The 18,266-nt window shown below is 42.8% G+C and overlaps 1 protein-coding gene across 1 annotated transcript; it reads left to right on the top strand.

Annotated features, from left to right (window-relative positions):
* The first annotated feature begins 953 nt into the window (after positions 1–953).
* LOC117052079 (cytochrome P450 2A13-like) lies at positions 954–13,531 on the top strand. Its single transcript, XM_033158804.1, has 10 exons — positions 954–978; positions 1,223–1,455; positions 4,142–4,304; positions 4,704–4,853; positions 5,188–5,348; positions 10,738–10,914; positions 11,513–11,654; positions 11,791–11,978; positions 13,117–13,258; positions 13,350–13,531. Exons 1-10 carry the CDS (start codon positions 954–956, stop codon positions 13,529–13,531), a joined length of 1,563 nt encoding a protein of 520 aa, XP_033014695.1.
* The last annotated feature ends 4,735 nt before the right edge of the window (positions 13,532–18,266 follow it).

The raw sequence follows: 18,266 nt of genomic DNA, 5'->3' as shown, positions 1-18,266 counted from the left end.
GTCCCCAGGATAGGTGAGGCTGCTGGTCCCTTATTTTCAAATCCGAAACTTGACAGCTATGCTGGGAGCCACTCCTGCAGCTGCAGCGGGATATTTGGAAGCAAGGTAGTCTGTAGGCGTGGGTGCCTGCTGCACGTGGTGGGACGGTGTAAACAAAATTCTCCAGGGATGGTCCCTGGGCGGAGCCAGCGAGCAGGGGCATCATGCGCCAGCCACCCAGTAGCGTGGCTCGGCGCCTCACTAACCCCCCGCCCCTCGCCTCCCTCCTCTAGTCTCAGGGCTCAGCCCCCAGCAGCCAGGCAGCCTTGGAAGAAAAAAAAATACAAAAGAAATCTGCAGGCATGCCAGCGAGCAGAGGGAGATCTTGGGCTCGGCCTTTGCAGGGGGGGCGGGGATCGCAGGGGGGGCCGGGGGTGTGGCCCCAGTGTCCCCCCCCCAGCAGGAAGCCATTCCCAGGCCCAAAACCTCGATCGGCCAGCAAGCTTGCAGCTTTCATTTGTATTTTTCTCTATTTCCGAGGCTGCCAGTGGAGAGCCAGTGTGGTGTAGTGGTTAAGAGCGGTAGACTCGTTATCTGGGGAACCGGGTTCGTGTCTCCACTCCTCCACATGCAGCTGCTGGGTGACCTTGGGCTAGTCACACTTCTCTGAAGTCTCTCAGCCCCACTCACCCCACAGAGTGTTTGTTGTGGGGGAGGAAGGGAAAGGAGAATGTTAGCCGCTTTGAGACTCCTTCGGGTAGTGAAAAGCGGGATATCAAATCCAAATTCTTCTTCTTCTTTTGCCAGGAGGAGGCGAGGGGTGGGGGCATGGCCCCGAGTGTCACCCCCTCCAGGGCGGTACCCAGGGTGGCCCGCCCCCCCACCCCTAGCTCCGCCCGTGTCACAGCCACCCCTTTGCAGCCTCTTTCTCAACTGGTCTCCTCCTAGTCTTACACCAGCAGAGACCCTGTCAAATGATACAGAATTCTGAGAAACGAGGTAAGAGAATTGTGTTTGACTCTGGGACTCCTTCAAGCTCCCTTGGTGGTGCAGACTTGGGCAGGCAGCTCCATCTCACCACTATCTGTCCATCTGAACTTTGCTCTGGATGCTCTCCTCTTATTGACTTGAAAGAAGACCCTGAGCAGAGAGAGTAAACAGTTTGCACAATCTCAAGGAGGGGGTTCTTCCAAAGGTATGTAACAGGCTCAACTTGGGCTGTGCAGGTATTTTCTCTTCCCAGCTTGTCAGGAACACATTGCCTGTAGAGCTCCACAGGCCACCCGCAAGCTCCTCATGGATCTCCTGGGAGCAGCGGCCCTTTTCCTGGTCATCTGCCTCTCTTGCCTGATGGTCCTCTCAACATGGCGGCAGAGGCACCGCAAAAGCCAGATGCCGCCTGGACCAACTCCCCTCCCCTTCATCGGGAACCTGCTCCAAGTCAACACAAGTGATATGTACCATTCACTCATGGAGGTAACTTTCTATAATTTGTCAGAGCACAATGTCTCTCTGCTTTGTTTTTATCAAATCGTTTTAATATACTGTATATACTTGAGTATAACCCTAGTTTTTCAGGACATTTTTTTGTGCTGAAAAAGCTGCCCTTGGTTTATACTCAAGTGAGATGGGCGGTGGGGGCGGCGAGAAAGAAGCCCTTTCTCTCCGCTCGTGCCGCCACCTGCTCACCCCAGTCAACCATTCCTTAAGAAGTGTACAAGAACGGCGGTTCTTTACTCTCCCCAGGCAGCTTGTGCCATTCCTGAACTGTTCGCACAAATGCAAACTTCAGACCCCAGAAGGCAGAAAGCCTATCAGTTAAGGAAGTATTTAAAAACCACAGGTGCTCACTTTCCTTGGCTCTTGCTTAAACAGGACAGGAACCCAGCCTTCTCTGTATAACACAAGGGAACATTGCGCTGTGGGTTAAACCACAGAGCCCTAGGGCTTGCTGATCAGAAGAATGGCGGTTCGAAACCCCACGACGGGGTGAGCTCCACAGCGGCAAAGGAGGAAGAGGAAGGAGCAGTCCACAGGGCTGCTTTTGGGCTGCTCATTCCTCCTCCTCCTCCACAGCGGCAAAGGTGAACCGGCTTATACTCCAGTCAATAAGCTTTCCCAGGTTTTTGTAGGGAAATTCGGTGCCTCGGCTTATATTCGGGTCGGCTTATACTCAAGTATATATGGGTACTGCTGCTGGATGAAAATCTCTCCATTCAATCCACCCACCCACCCACCCACCCACCCACCCGTCTCTCTCTCTGTCTCTCTCTCTCTCTCTCTCTCTCTCTCTCTCTCTCTCTCTCTCTCTCTCTCCCACTTGACTCAATATCTCCTCATAATTCTCCTTTCACCACCTTCTCCAGTTTTTGATTCTCTCTGAGGTGTATGAGGAGTTGGGGAGAAGCTGTATATCTGGTGGGGGTCACAGCATGTTCCTTTTGGGTTGTTAATTCCCTCTCCCCTCCATGGCTCCGAGAAGCTGTCAGCATGCAACAGTGGCCAGACCCCAGGAAACACCTTAAACTCGCCGAGTGAAACAGGTGAAGGTATCTGATGGGTTGCAAACCCTCGGTGAGTTAGGAAGGTGCCTTGCATGCGACAATGGGCTGTGGCAGACTGAGACCAACAGTGGGTCCAACAGTCAAGAAAGCAGTTTCTGCATGAAGAGAGAAATGGGGGGGGGGCAGAAGGGGCTCATCAAGCTGAGAAAGTAGACAATCTAGGAGAACTCTGATCCTAAATGAACACTGCTTTGCTATTACACTCATTCATGGGAAAGGATTCAGGAGTAAACCCCAAGGGGGGTGGAACCTGTACCCACTGCCTTGTGAGATACCTTTGGGGGATAAGGATTAGACCATACGCAAATCCAGAGTGCAGTCCCTAAGGCGCTTGGATGATGTCTTGTATGCCTCCTTGCGGCAACTCCTGCAGCGAAGCTGGCGCAAGTATATTGCTTTGTTTTCCCTCGGACCACATCAGGGAGGCTGAGAGTGGGGTCTTGCCTAGCACCCCCCCACACACACACTGCCCAGGCTTGCACCCCAGAGAGGTTGTTGCATTGGGCGAAATGCCCTTCTTTTGGGCCAATGCAACGAGGTCACTTTGGTTCTGCAGATTCAGATTCTCTCTCTTCATTTTTCTGCTTCATGGAATGTGGGAATGGAGGGAAGTGCCGATAGCTGATAGATAAGATTTCTTTATTGTAATTGTACAAATGCAATGAAATTGGATACTTTCGCATTAAAAAAACCCCACCAAAACAGTACTTGTGCAGCGATTGATATAGCATAGTTGTCTGAAACATCTCTTCAAACAGTCCTTCAGCTGGTGAGTAGCACATTCATGCCAGATTTTATAGTGAGAGCACATTTCCTGAGGGGGTGTATGTTGGTACAAGGAAAAGAGACCTATGGTCAGTCTAGTTCAGAGCACATTTTTAAGTTCAGCATGGTTGAAATCTCCAGCAGTGATGTTCAAAGTAGTCTTGCTGGCTGCTGATAGAGCCCGACAGCCGCATCCTCTCTCTGCGTCGCCTTCCACTCCTCCCTAAGGGAATAGTAATCCATGGAGAGCTTGATATTTTAGCTACTTCCACCGTAATGTTGTCTTGGCAAAAATAATCAGCTCTTACAACTTGTTTGCACTGTAACCCGACCCTTTGGAGTTCCTGCGGGCTGTAGATCTTACGCGCCGCCATCTTAGATCTTAATAACTGCCCTAACTGCCATTATTCCTTCAGGAATGAGCTATTCCCCTCTTAAAGTGACAAATCTATTCATTTTTCATTTAAACATTTGCTCGCCAGCCTAATGTACTCACACAAGTAACAAGTAACAACAATAAAAGCCATACAAAACGTTAAAAGGAAAAGGAAAAGGGAGAGCACTGAGCCGCTGCGTCTGTGTGTGCCGCCATCTTGGAACTCTGTTCCAATAGCCACAATGGATCTGCTTTGCCTGCAGTTGGAGGCAGCAATGCCTCTGAATACCAGTTTCTGGAAAACACATGAGGGAAGAGCGCTCTTGCATTTGGGTCCTGCCTGAAGGTCTCCTATAATGGGCATCTGGTTGGTCACTCTGAGTACGGGATACTGGACCCTAGATGTACTCCCTTTAAACCTGATCGAGCAAGCTCACCTTGTGCTCTCTTTTCACAGATTCATGAGAAATATGGTCCTGTCTACACCATCCACTTAGGGCCCCGCCGCGTTGTGGTCTTGTGTGGATACGATGCAGTGAAGGAGGCCCTGGTGGATCAGGCCGAAGAGTTCGGTGGCCGTGGAAAGCAAGCCACGTTTGACTGGCTTTTCCGGGGTTACGGTGAGTCTCTTCTTCAGCAATTCTTGGCCAGAGCACATGATTAATGGCATTTATATGACACCTTGTAGCAAGCTTAGCACCTGATAGTCTCAATGGTGGTTCTGTGCCGTAGATTATTGTTATACCCATCTTACTGAGGAGGTAAATGAGCCTGAGAGTCTCTCTCCTATTAAACAAACAAACAAACAAACCCCACACACATCTTAGAATATTCTCCCCAAAGCTGAAAGCCGAACTTTAAAACTGGACAAGATTAGAAAATGAAGACGTTTTCATCATTATTATTTTTTGGAGGTGGGGGGGGGGGGAAATCTTCATCACTGTGTGTTTCCAGCCGCATTCCCACTGAGTGCACATTCTCCTGCTCTTCCTTCCCTTTAATTCCCCTTTGCTTCCCAGGGATTTCCCTCAGTAATGGGGAAAGGGCCAAACAGCTACGCCGATTCTCCATCATGACGCTGAGGAATTTTGGGATGGGAAAGAGATCTGTCGAAGAGCGGATCCTGGAGGAGATCCACTTCCTGCTGGAATCCCTGAGGGCAACAAAAAGTGAGCTCAGTTTTGCAATCTTCCAGAAATGTGGCATAATGGCTTACAAATAATAGAAACTGTTGACGGTTAACTGAGAATTTGAATGCTGATAAACTGAATCTTTTGGTCTAATTTTGATGATGTTTCATGAGTTTTTACAGTAAGTATTCATTCTGGTTTTAATGCTTATACTCTTCTAATTAATATTCTGTAAGTCACCTTGAGAGCTTTAGATGAATGGTGAGGGAGAAATAGGCACATGAAAGAAAACACAATTAAAGACTGGATTGATTTGCAAAGGATAGTCTTGATTTGCTCCAGGGTTGAGTGACTTGGGGGTCTCTCTTTCTAGGTGAACCCTTTGACCCCACTTTTGTCCTGAGCCGCTCAGTGTCCAACATCATCAGCTCCATCGCCTTTGGCAACCGCTTTGAATACGAAGATCCGGAGTTTCTCTCCTTGCTCCGCGCTATGCTGGAAACCTTCCAGTTTACGTCCACCTCTTGGGGACAGGTAAATTGGAGAGGAAGGGGAGGACGTCCGTCGTGAGTTTGTAAAGAATGCAATTTCTCTTAATCTACTCAAGGCATGGTATGCAGGACAGCCACCACTGGGTGGGACTCATAACCCCCAAAGACCAACAGTGGTCAAGACACAGAGTTAGAAGCTGCAGCAACTAAGGAGCTAGATCACATTCAGGGGTCTGAGTGAGCCTGACCAACAAAAGCCAATATTACAATCTTCCATACCAGCAGAAACTAAGCTCTCCACAAGTGGGCAGAACCTGGGAAAGCTTAAAAATGGTTTTGATATTTGTTGGAGAAAGCGTCTCACTCTGAGCTCTCCGTGGTACTGCTTCTCCTTATCTGCCTTGCTCTTTGGTCAGGGTCTGCCCGGACCAAGTTTACAATGTTGTTTCAAGCAGAGCGAATCTTAGATTGAGGCACTGAAGCTGCTGGCTTTGTAAGCAAGTCCTCCCCACCTCCTGATTCTTCCTCCATATTGCCTTCCTTGTCACTAAAAGAGATGTCAGGCCCTGAGGTTTTGTCTGTGATGAGTTTATGGCTTATTCAGCACCAATTTCTATCTGGGTGGAGTCAGGAGTTCCCTCTGTCTGTTCTTCATGGAGAGACACTTCTCCAGTCTCCCTTCTTTTCAAGCCCCATGTTTTTCCCAAAACTTCCATGATAACGAGGAACGAAGGGAGGGAGGAACTCCTCCTTCTGGAAACCTTCCTCTTTTTTTTTGCAAACTTCTTTTTATTTTTCATCAGAAAGAAAAATAAAATAAAATAAACACTCACAGATCATCATACAAATATTTACAGTATTACATAAACTCCGCCGAGTTTTTTGGACTTCCTTCCTTCTTTACTCTGGTTTTCTAATTTTACATCGTTCCTTCGCTTTACCATCTTTTATACATGTTTTGTTTTCTTATTATAATTATATCTCTTTCCATATTTTTGTTCTGCTGCAAGATTACTATCAAACCTGTAAGTGCCTTCAAATTTTATATTCTTTCATATAATTTATAAATTTGCTCCATTCCATTTGAAACCTCTGATCTCTTTGCTCTCTTATTTTTCCCGTTAATTTCGCCAATTCTGCATATTCTAATAATTTCCTTTTCCAATCATCTATCGTTGGTACTTCTTTTACTTTCCAATTTTGCGCCAGTAGTATTCGTGCTGCTGTGGTGGCATATAAGAAGAATTTTTGATCCTCCTTTTTAATCTCCTCCCCTACTAGGCCAATTAGGAAGGCTTCCGGTTTTTTAATGAATGTGTATTTAAGTATTTTCTTTAATTCATTATAAACTGCTTCCCAGTAATTTTTGACTTTTTCACATGTCCACCACATATGGTAAAACTCTCCATCTTTCATTTCACACTTCCAACATTTTTTATCATACTTTCTATACATTTTTGCTAATCTTACTGGCGTTAAGTACCATCGGTACATCATTTTCATGATGTTTTCTTTCAAAGTTATACAGGCTGTGAATTTCATATGTTCTTTCCAAAGTTTTCCCCACATTTCCAATTGTATATTATGACCCACATCCATAGCCCATTTCACCATTACCTCCTTCACTTCTTCATCCTTTGTATACCATTCTAGGAAATAGTTGTACATTTTTGAAAGTAATTTCTCCTTTCCTTCTAGTATTTCTACCTGGAATTTCGATTTTCTATTGTCAAAATTGCATTTTCTTTTATCCTCATTGAATAGATTATACACTTGGTGATATTGAATCCAACCTGTCAAATTTCCAGCCACCTGGTCATATGATTTAATTTTCCATCCTTTTCCTGTTTCAATTAATAAATCCTCATACGTTATCCAATTTTCTTCTTCTGTATTGATTTTTTTTATTGTCAGTATCTCTGTGGGGGACAACCATCTGGGTGTCTTTCTTTCTACCAGGTCTTTATACCTTTGCCACACCTCATAAAGTGGTTTTCTGAATACATGTGTCAGAAATTCTTTATGAACTCTCACTTTGTTCTGCCAGAGGTAGGCATGCCATCCGTACCTGTTGTTAAAACCCTCCAAATCTAACAACTCCTTATCTTTCAACACCATCCACTCTTTTATCCAAATCATACATGATGACTCATAGTAAATTTTTAGATCTGGCAGTCCAAACCCTCCTCTCTCTTTTTTGTCTATCAAAAGTTTATGTTTAATTCTCGGGCGTTTGCCCTGCCAGATAAATTTTGACAGATGTTTCTGCCACTCTTTTAACTGACTTGTGCCCTTAATTACTGGCACCATTTGAAAAAGAAATAAGAGTTTTGGTAGAACCATCATTTTAACACTCGCTATTCTTCCCCACAGTGATAGGCTTAATTTGTTCCAAATTTCTAAATCCTTTTTAATTTCTTTCCATATTGGGTCATAGTTATCGCTAAATAAATTTATATTTTTTGGAGACAACCAAATTCCCAGATATTTTACCTTTTTAACAATCATAATGCCATATTTTTCTTGTAAGTCTTCGGTTTCCTTCTTATCTAGGTTTTTAACCAGTATCTTTGTTTTCCCTTTGTTTAACTTAAAACCCGCGAGCTTTCCAAACTCCTCCATCACTTCCAGCACTTTCCCCAAACTTTGCATTGGTTCCTCCAGTGTCACGACCATATCATCCGCAAATGCTTTTACTTTGAATTCTCTTTTGCCAATCTTAATACCCTTGATATTTGCTGTGTCTCTTATCTTATTTGCTAGGATTTCCAAAACAATGATAAATAAAAGCGGTGAAATCGGGCAACCCTGTCTTGTGCCTTTTGTTATACCAAATTTGTCTGTTAATGTGCCATTAATCACTAATTTTGCCGTTTGTTCTTTATAAATAGCCAATATCCCATTCATAAATTCAGTTCCTACCTCCATCTTTCTTAAAAATTTTATCATAAATTGCCATGATACGTTATCGAATGCCTTTTCGGCATCGATAAAGATCAATGCTGCTTTTTTATCTATTTTTAAATCCAGATACTCAATTAAGTCAACAACTGTTCTTATGTTATTTTTCATTTGGCGTCCAGGGAGGAACCCCATTTGGTCTTTGTGAATTATTGTATTTAAGACTTTTTTCAACCTTCCTGCCAATATATCTGTAAATAATTTGTAGTCTAAATTCAATAATGAGATCGGCCGATAGTTTTTCACATTCAGCAAATCTGTGCCTTCTGGAAACCTTCCAGTTTACTTCCACCTCTTGGGGACAGGTAAATTGGAGGGGAAGGGGAGGACTTCCATCGTGAGTTTGTGAAGAATGCAATTTCTCTTAATCTACTCAAGGCATGGTATGCAGAACAGCCAGCTCTGTGTGGGGCTCTGTCATTACCCCAAAGACCAGCAGTGGTCAAGAAATGGGGTTAGGAGCTACAGCATCACCAGCTAAGGAGCTAGGTCACATTCAGGGGTCTGAGTGAGCCTGAACAATCTTCCATACCAGCAGAAACTAAGTTCTCCACAAGTGGGCAGAACTTGGGAGAAGCTTAAAAATGGTTTTGATATTTGTTGGAGAAAGCGTCTCACTCTGAGCTCTCCGTGATACTGCATCTCCTTATCTGCCTTGCTCTTTCGTCAGGCTCTGCCCGGAGCAAGTTTACAATGTTGCTTCAACCACAGCGAATCTCAGATTGAGGCACTGAAGCTGCTGGATTTGTAAGCAATTCCTCCCCACCTCCTGATTCTTCCTCCATATTGCCTTCCTTGTCACTCAAAGAGGAGAAGTCAGGCCCTGAGGTTTTGTCTGTGATGAGTTTATGGCTTAGTCAGCACCAAGTTCTTTTTTAAAAAATTTATTTGTATTTCCACACAAAAGAACAAATAAAAACATACATTCTACATAAAATACAAACACACCACAAAATACAAATAACAATCAAATAAAACTAATACATACCTAACACCCCACAGGAACACAGGAACACCAATATAATTATTTTAACCTTATTTCAAGTCTTACTTAGGGGACTTCCTCACGTTCTCTCTTCTGCGTTCAGTTCAAATTTACTTTAGTAACTTTATAACTATTTTAACACTCATTAACAATTATTCTTAATCCTCAACTAAAATCTTATCTTATCTTATCTCTATTAGCTTATTCATAACCATAATATCTAATATAAAAATCACAGTCTTAACTTCTTATGTACTATTTTATCTTAACATTATATAGCTATCGCCTATTATATTCACTGATTGCACTTCAAATGTCCAACTTTTCACGTTGTTTCAAATATTCTTTAAATTTCTTCCACTCTTCGTGCACCTTCTCCTCCCTCTCGTCTCGGAGTTTCGCGGTCAGTTCTGTGAGTTCCATATAATCAATAATCTTCATCTGCCAATCTTCTACTGTTGGGAGCTCTTCGCCTTTCCAGTTTTTAGCAATCAAAATTCTAGCAGCTGTTGTGGCATACATAAAAAACACTCTATCTTTCCTGGGTATCTCATGGTTGGTTATGCCCAGCAGGAAGGCCTCTGGTTTCTTAGTAAAAGTGATTTTCAACACTTTTTAAAGTTCATTGTAAATTTTCTCCCAGAAGTCCTTAACCTTTGGGCACGTCCACCTCATGTGATAGAAGGTACCTTCTACTTTTTTACATTTCCAACATTCATTACTCACTCCATGATACATCTTAGCTAATTTAACTGGCGTTAAATACCATCTATATATCATTTTCATGATATTCTCTCTTAAAACATTACATGCAGTAAATTTGATACCTTCCCTCCACAACGTCTCCCAGTCCTCTAAAATGATATTATGTCCCACATCTTTTGCCCAATCAATCATTACAGATTTAACCATTTCATCTTTTGTATGCCACTCTAGCAACAAATTTTACATTCTGGAAAGGTTTTTAGAGTTCGGTTCAATTAGTTCTGTTTCCAACTTAGATTTCTCTAATTGAAAGCCATATTTCCTGTCCATCTTAAAAACTTCATTTATTTGATAATACTGCAACCAGTCAGCAACCTCCTCTTTCAATTGTTCATAACTCTTCAACTTAAAAGTCTGGCCTTCTTGTTGCAGTATATCAGCATATTTCGGCCATTTTGCAGGCACGTTAGGTCTCATATAGGCCTTAGCCTCCACTGGAGATATCCATCTAGGGGTCTTTCTCTCATAGTCAGCACCAAGTTCTATCTTGGTGGAGTCAGGAGTTCCCTCTGTCTGTTCTTCTTGGAGAGACACTTCTCCAGTCTCCCTTCTTTTCAAGCCCCATGTTTTCCCCAAAACTTCCATGATAACGAGGAACCAAGGGAGGGAGGAACTCCTGCTTCTGTCTACCCCCAACCTCAATCTCAAGTCACTTTGTTCAATATCTGTTCTCTCTTTTCCTCCTGATAACTCTGGATTCCTCCAAACCCGATACAAACAGCTGTATGACATGTTCTCAGGCATCATGCAGCACTTGCCTGGCCCACAAGATAAAACCTTCAAGAAGCTGTTGGGCCTGAAGGAGTTTGTTATGAAGAAGGTAAAAGAAAACAAGGAGACCCTGGACCCCAACAACCCTCGGGATTTCATTGATTGCTTCCTAGTGAAAATGCAGCAGGTAAGATTGTGTTCTTCTAAGTACTGTGATCAATTTCTGTGTAAGGAAACTTTGTAGACCCTGTTTCAACCAGGAAAATTTTGAAACTTGGATGGCTTCAAAAGAGGATTCGACACATTGATAAGGAGAGTTCTATTGAAGGCTACTGGCCAGGATGGCTGTGCCCTGCCCTCCGCATTTGGTTGCAACCATGCTTCTGAATTGGTGGAAACCACGGGAGGGGAGAGGGCTCCTGTGCTCGAACCTTCCTTCCCAGTGGGCATCTGGTTGGCTGCTGTGAGAACAGGATGCTGGACTAGATGGGCCTTATTCAGCAGGCACTTCTCCTTTGCCCCTGTAGCCTTTCTGCACAAAGGGACTGTGTGACCCCTCCCTCCCACTCCACCCAACCCTCTGTTCCCCACACAATCGTTGGACTGCTTTTCAGCACTCCAAGACTGTCCCTTCCCCCTCATTGGATTGAGCATGACATCACTGCAGCTCAGCCAATCAGTAGGGGAGAGAGAGAGAGCTTCATAGACAGGAGGAAGTCAGGTTTTAGCCTATCCCAAGATATAATCTGTGAAACATCCTCTTTCCACATATTTCTTCTTGCTAGGAAAAGGGAAACCCAAACACAGAGTTCTTCCAAGAGAATCTCGTTATGACGACCCTCAATGTCTTTTTTGCTGGCACAGAAACGATCAGCACCACCTTGCGCTACGGCTTCCTGCTTCTGCTGAAATACCCAGAAATTGAAGGTGAATGGGGAAGGGGCTGGAAAGGAGGGTGGAGAAATGTCTTTTGTTTTTGCTAGTTATGAACTGGGATCTTTGTTTAGCTCTCCGGAAGGTGCAAATGGACACTTTTTGTCACATCCTGCTGATTTCTCAACAGAGAGGATCCATGAAGAGATTGAACGTGTGATTGGCCTTAATCGCATTCCCAACATGGATGACCGTCCCCTGATGCCCTACACGGATGCTGTGATCCACGAGTTCCAGAGATTTACTGACATGATCCCCTTGGGGGTAGCAAGACGTGTGACCCGTGATACCAAGTTCCGGGGATACACCATTCCCAAGGTACTGTGGTTTCATTCATTCCTGAGACTTAGACTCCACCCTTTGGTACAATTTTCAGACATGTTTTGTGGGGGCCAGCAAATTCCCCTAACACACACCTCTCTCTCTCTCTCTCTTTCTTTTTTTTTACATTCTTGTTACTCTTTATTTATTCACCTACTCCATTTCAGGACGAAGATTGTCTTATACCCATAGGGCCGTATGGATGGCCTTTATTCTAAATTTCCCCATTTCAGCCGCAGTGAGGCATAGAGCAAAGGGTGAGGCTGTGCCCCTTGTTGCTCTGTCCCCTGAATAGGAAGGTACATATATGTTTTGTTGTCCAGTCATTCAGTCATGTCCGACTCTTCGTGACCCCATGGAAAAGAGCACGCCAAGCACGCCTATCTTTCACTGCCTCCCGCAGTTGGCCAAATTCATGCTAGTCAACCTTCAAGATTACTGTCCAACCATTTCATCCTCTGTCGTCCCCTTCTCCTTGTGCCCTCCATCTTTCCCAACATCAGGGTCTTTTCCAGGGAGTCTTCTCTTCTCAGGAGGTGGCCCAAAGTACTGTAGTTGGCATCAATCTACCAGCAGCCTTATGCTGTTTCTATTAACTCTCTGCACCCCAAACCTTTGGGACAACCTTTTGATGGGACATATCCCAACTGCATCAATATCCTGTAAAGGCTGGGTTAAATCTAGGCACTTTTTAAAAAACGCACCTCGATCTCTGACCTGTCCGCCATCATCATGGTGGAGGTATCTGAGTCAAATCCAAAGTAAGACCTGAAGAGCCCAGTCAGATGACGCAATGTTGGTTTCACATCTTCTAGTGCTGCCTTCCCCAAAGGAGTAGTGGTGGTTATGGGTCTTAAAGTGGTTTAATTCTAACCCTCCAAAAGCCATTTCCCCCTTCCCTTCTCATCAGGAAGAACTCTTTGAGGGCATGAGCTTTTGGACTGTGGAAAGGGCTCCCTCAGAAGGGGGTGGAATCTCTTTCCATCAAGGTTTTTCAAGAGAGGTTGGGTGGCCATCTGTCCTGGATTATTTAGTTGAGATTTCATCATTACAGGTAGTTGTACTAGATGGCCCACAGGGTCCTTTCCAGCTCTACAATTCTATGATACTAAGATCCTCTCCCTCTCTTGTTCAGGGGACCGAAGTCTTCCCTGTGCTTGGATCTGTGCTGAGAGACCCCAAATATTTTGAAAGACCGGATGTGTTTGACCCCCAGCATTTCCTGGATGAGAACGGGCAGTTCAAGAAGAATAAGGCTTTTATGCCATTCTCCATCGGTGAGTGAGTCCCCTTCCCTTTCCAAGCCACTGCCAAGCTGTTTATAATGGCACCCTGAAAGCCTGTTTTCACCTTCCTCCTCTTTCCTAGGGAAACGCTATTGCTTTGGGGAGCACCTCGCTCGGATGGAGATCTTCCTCATCCTCACCAGCATCCTGCAGAACTTCCGCTTCAAATCTCCCATCCCACCTGAAAAGATCAACATCTCTCCCATGCTGGTTGGCTTTGCCACCCTTCCGCATTTCTATGAAATGTGTGCCATTCCCTTCTGAAGGCGGTCAGGTGTCTTGGAGAAGCAGAACCCCATCGTCACCCACCTTGGCCACCCAAAAGCACACACACACACACACACACACACACACACACATCTAATGTCCACACCACCATAATTTTTGCAATGACAATGTTTAACATTTTCCCATTTTCTGGAATTACTTCTTTGTCTACATGTTTAGTATCTTGCTGCCTTATTTCTTGTGAATGTTCATTTTTTCTGCTGCACCCCTAATTGAGGAATCTCCAAGATCAAATGTTTTGTCTTTATTCTCTATTCTCTTCTTCTACCTGCACTTCTATTTATAAGGCATACCTGAACCACAGCTGTAAAAGCAATCCCACAAAATTCTAGTGTCATCCGCTGTTCCCATGTTGTGAATAAAGAGATCGCAGATTTCACTTTGGAGCTGTCCTTTCACTCCACTTTCTTGTAGAACAGCTGACTCCACCCTCCATATTATGCCCTCTGGCTGTTTGCGGTATTTTTAACATAATATTTATTTTAAAAATTCCAATCAAACCAAATTATACATTCCAAATTATACACATTATCCAATAATCAAACAGCCCCAATGTTATGCCTAATTATAAATTATTATTATTATTATTATTATTATTATTATTATTATTATTATTATTTAGCTGACTTCCCATGCTTCGAGATCGGAGGGAATCCTAATCATCTCAAAGTTCTACTGCATTTCAAAATATTACAATTCCCTTAATACATTCTATTGTCAATCCTTCATTATTTTCAACAACCTCTGCGTTCATTCTGCAAGTGGGTTTAAGTCCAAATAAAATGTTTTTGTGTGGATTTTATGCATTAATTATTATTATTATTCTTTATAGTCCAAATCTGTAGTCCAAGATTCCCCTCTGTAAATTCACATCCTCTCTTCACAAACTGGTGTTTCTGCCAAATCAGTCCAGGAGCCTTCCACTGCGGGTAGCTGCCATATCGACACACAGTCCAGATAAAATCAGACCATGGTGTCTGCACAATGTTGTTCCTTAACCAGCTGCTATCCAAACATTAGCTTTCCCTGGGGTTGGGTGTTACCAAGTAAACTGGAGGTACAATTATTGAAAAATAAAATGTTAGAGGCTTAAACACACATCCCCGTAGCAATATAGACTGTTTCCTCCGGCAGTGGAAGAGCTGGGAGGCTGATTACTCCCATCTCAGCCTCAAATTGCCTGTGCGAAATGGAGACGATGGAATTTCAGCCATCTTCCATGGCAACGAGCCAGAAATCCATGCCCCCTGACTGTTGAACCTTATTTATCTATTCTATGCTCACAGAGGCATGAGCAGAAAGAAATGGAATTCAAATTTCCACCTTTGTTTCCGTCAAAGATATGACTACTTCGGAGCTACAGTGGTACCTCGGTTTTTGAGCGTCTCAAAACCTGAATGTTTTAAAACCCTAATGCTCAAAACCCAGAAGTAATTCCTTCCGTTTTCGAGCACGCCTTGGAAGTTGAACGACTTCCGCTGTGTGTTTGTCTTTTTCCTCCATTGACTTTGCCAACTGCCCTTTCTGCCTCAGTTGTCGAACATTTCGGAAGTCGAACGGTCTTCCGGAAGAGATTACATTCCAAGGCACCACTGTATATCTTTATCTTCTTTATATCCAGCCAAAATATCAGGAACTCTAGCCACCTGAGTCAGAGGAAGATAGGGCCGGGTATCTTCCAATTTCCTGTGAAAGATTCAAACACATTTGCCACACTCCCCCTTTAAAAAGGGGGGAAAGAAGATGTCATTTGACTCCCTTTTCCTGCCGAACATTCGGATCTAAGCTCCATATCCTATCTCCCAACCTTGGATTATTATCTACACATTCTGCACACACAGGGAAATGATCAGAAAGTTGTTTAATTTCAATTTTTGCCGTAGGGAAGTCCTGTTGACATAAAGATGTAACTTCTCCCAGGGTATGAATGATCACTTCAAACTTAAAAAGAACAGCTTGTCTGCTGCTCAACTGTGTTGTCTAAATTATTTGTGACTGGCCAAAATATCACATTCAAAAGAGATTAATTATCAGATGGGAGTTTCTTTGCAATGTGTGCTTCAGATTTTGGGGAAGGTTGACTCAGACAGCTGGCAGGCAGCAGGGAGAGAACAGACAGAGAATAACCTTGCATTTCCAGAATACCAACAGAGCAATTCTTTGTTTAGTTGGTTAGGCTGCAAATAGTTATGGGCTCTTGTTCAAATAAGATGAGATGAGATGAGATGAGATGAGATGAGATGAGATGAGATGAGGTGAGATGAGATGAGATGAGATGAGATGAGATGAGATGAGATGAGATGAGATGAGGTGAGATGAGATGAGATGAGGTGAGATGAGGTGAGATGAGATAAGATTTCTTTATTGTCATTGTACAAGTGCAATGAAATTGGATGCCATCCCATAAAAACAAAACAAAACAAAAAACACAATTTCAACAACACATATACATACATACATACATACCCATCACAGCTCTCCAAGGTCATATTATCTAACCCAGTGTTTTTCAACCACTGTTCCGCGGCACACTAGTGTGCCGCAAGATGTTGCCTGGTGTGCCGTGGGAAAAATTGAAAAATTACTTTATATATAGTCAATATAGGCACAGAGTTAATTTTTTTAACATTTTCTAATGGTGGTGTGCCTCGTGATTTTTTTCATGAAACAAGTGTGCCTTTGCCCAAAAAAGGTTGAAAAACACTGATCTAACCATGTAAGATGGTTATAGTTCTTGGATATAAACTGTTTTTCAATTTATTTGTTCTTGATTTAATTGTTCTATATCTGTTGCCCGAAGGCAGTGGTGCTAAAAGACTATATCCAGGATGAGATGGATCCCGTAAAATATTTTTTTACTTTTGTTCACATTTCTGAAGAAGGAAATGTTCTGGGCACATGAAGGAATCATAAAGTCCAACCTGAAAGCTGGTCCTCATCTTGTTTGTTCAAAAAGTACAAACTCCCCCCCCCTCCTTCTCTCTCACACACAGCCTAATAATCAAGAACAGCTTATCTGCTGCTCAACTGTGTTGTCTAAATTATTTGTGACTGGCCAAAATCTCACATGTGATAATCTCTCTTGAATTATCAGATGGTAGTTTCTTTGCAACTTGTGCTTCAGATTTTGGGGAAAGTTGACTCAGACAGCTGGCAGGCAGCAGGGAGAAAACAGACAGAGAATAACCTTGCATTTTCAAAATACCAATACAGCAATTCTTCTTTGTTTAGTTGGTTAGGCTGCAAATAGGGATGGGCTCTTGTTAAAATAAGATAAGATAAAAATTCTTTATTGTCATTGTACAAGTACAATGAAATCGGATGCTATCCCATAAAAACAAAACAAAACAAAACAAAACAAAAAACACAATTTCAATGACACATATACATACATACATACATACATACATACATACATACATACATACATACATACCCATCACAGCTCTCCAAGGCCATATTATCTAACCATTTAAGGTGGATATAGTTCTTGGATATAAACTGTTTTTCAATTTATTTGTTCTTGATTTAATTGTTCTATACCTCTTGCTCGAAGGCTATATCCAGGATGAGATGGATCCCGTGAAATATTTTTTACTTTTGTTCACATTTCTGAAGAAGGAAATGTTCTGGGCACATGGAGGAGTCTTAAAAGTCCAACCTGAAAGCTGGTCCTCATCTTGTCTGTTCAAAAACCACAAACTTCCCTCTTTCTTTCTCTCTCTCTCTCCTTCTCTCTCTCACACACAGCCTAATAATCAAGAGGGCTTTTCTGAAATGTGCAAAGACTCCCCATAGTGTCATGAGAGAGACAAATTTGTCTATGCACTTTCTCCATGTCATACAAAATTTTGTAAAATTGCATCAGGTCCCCTCTTACTTTCTCTCTAAGCTGAAAAGGCTACAACCTTTCAACCTAGCGAAGTTGCTCCATCCCCTGAATCAGCTTGGTTGTCCTTTCCCGAGTTTTTTCCCCACTCTAAAATGTCCCTTTTCAGGTGAGCTTATGAGAACTGCACACTAACCTTCTCTGTCCACTGGAACAAGCCCTCAGCCTAACCGTCCCAGTGCTATTTCTGTTCAAATGCCCCAGTCTCCGAGTGTTCTGGTAAACTGATCTCTGAAGAGCATGTGCTCGACATGGCAACCTCCCTAGCCATGCCTTTTTTTTTTTAAGAATATTTTATTATTTTCACATTGAACAACAAAAACACAATACATACACAAATACACAATAAAAGAAAAACATAATAAGCACTTTAAACAAAAACAACAAAAAATGAAAGAAAACTTACCTACATGAACAGGAACAATAAACTATCCTTATTCAATTCTAGTTTCTATCTTCTTTAAGAGGGGGACTTCCCCCGCTCCCTCAGCTGCGTTCAATATCAATATACTTTAGTAACTTTGTATCTTTTTTCTTAACATTACCACTCTTCTTAATAGTCTTTAGGACATTAATTATTCAAATATAATTCATCGCTTAAACATCCTATCCTAAAACATTCTTAAACATTTAAATCATTCATAACAATACTTCTTGTATACAATTTTATCTAACATCAACTAGCTAAAGCCAATTCACCAAGCTAATTCTGCTCAAATGTCCAATTTTACACGATTTTTTAAATAGTCCTTAAATTTCTTCCAATCCTGTTGCACCTTCTCCTCCCTCTGGTCTCGGAGTCTCGCGGTCAGTTCAGCGAGT

This window comes from Lacerta agilis, chromosome 8, assembly GCF_009819535.1.
Source record: "Lacerta agilis isolate rLacAgi1 chromosome 8, rLacAgi1.pri, whole genome shotgun sequence".
NCBI lineage: Eukaryota > Metazoa > Chordata > Lepidosauria > Squamata > Lacertidae > Lacerta > Lacerta agilis.
Note: the sequence above shows the minus strand (reverse complement) of the source record. Positions and strands in the feature narration are given on the sequence as shown.

What these genes read in the sequence shown, in the direction of transcription:
- LOC117052079 (XM_033158804.1), top strand. Translation starts at nt 954, where the DNA reads ATGATACAGAATTCTGAGAAACGAG. An exon ending in CTGGCTTTTCCGGGGTTACG is followed by an intron (nt 4,305 to 4,703) that starts GTGAGTCTCTTC and finishes TTTGCTTCCCAG; the next exon opens with GGATTTCCCTCAGTAATGGG. An exon ending in ATCCCTGAGGGCAACAAAAA is followed by an intron (nt 4,854 to 5,187) that starts GTGAGCTCAGTT and finishes CTCTCTTTCTAG; the next exon opens with GTGAACCCTTTGACCCCACT.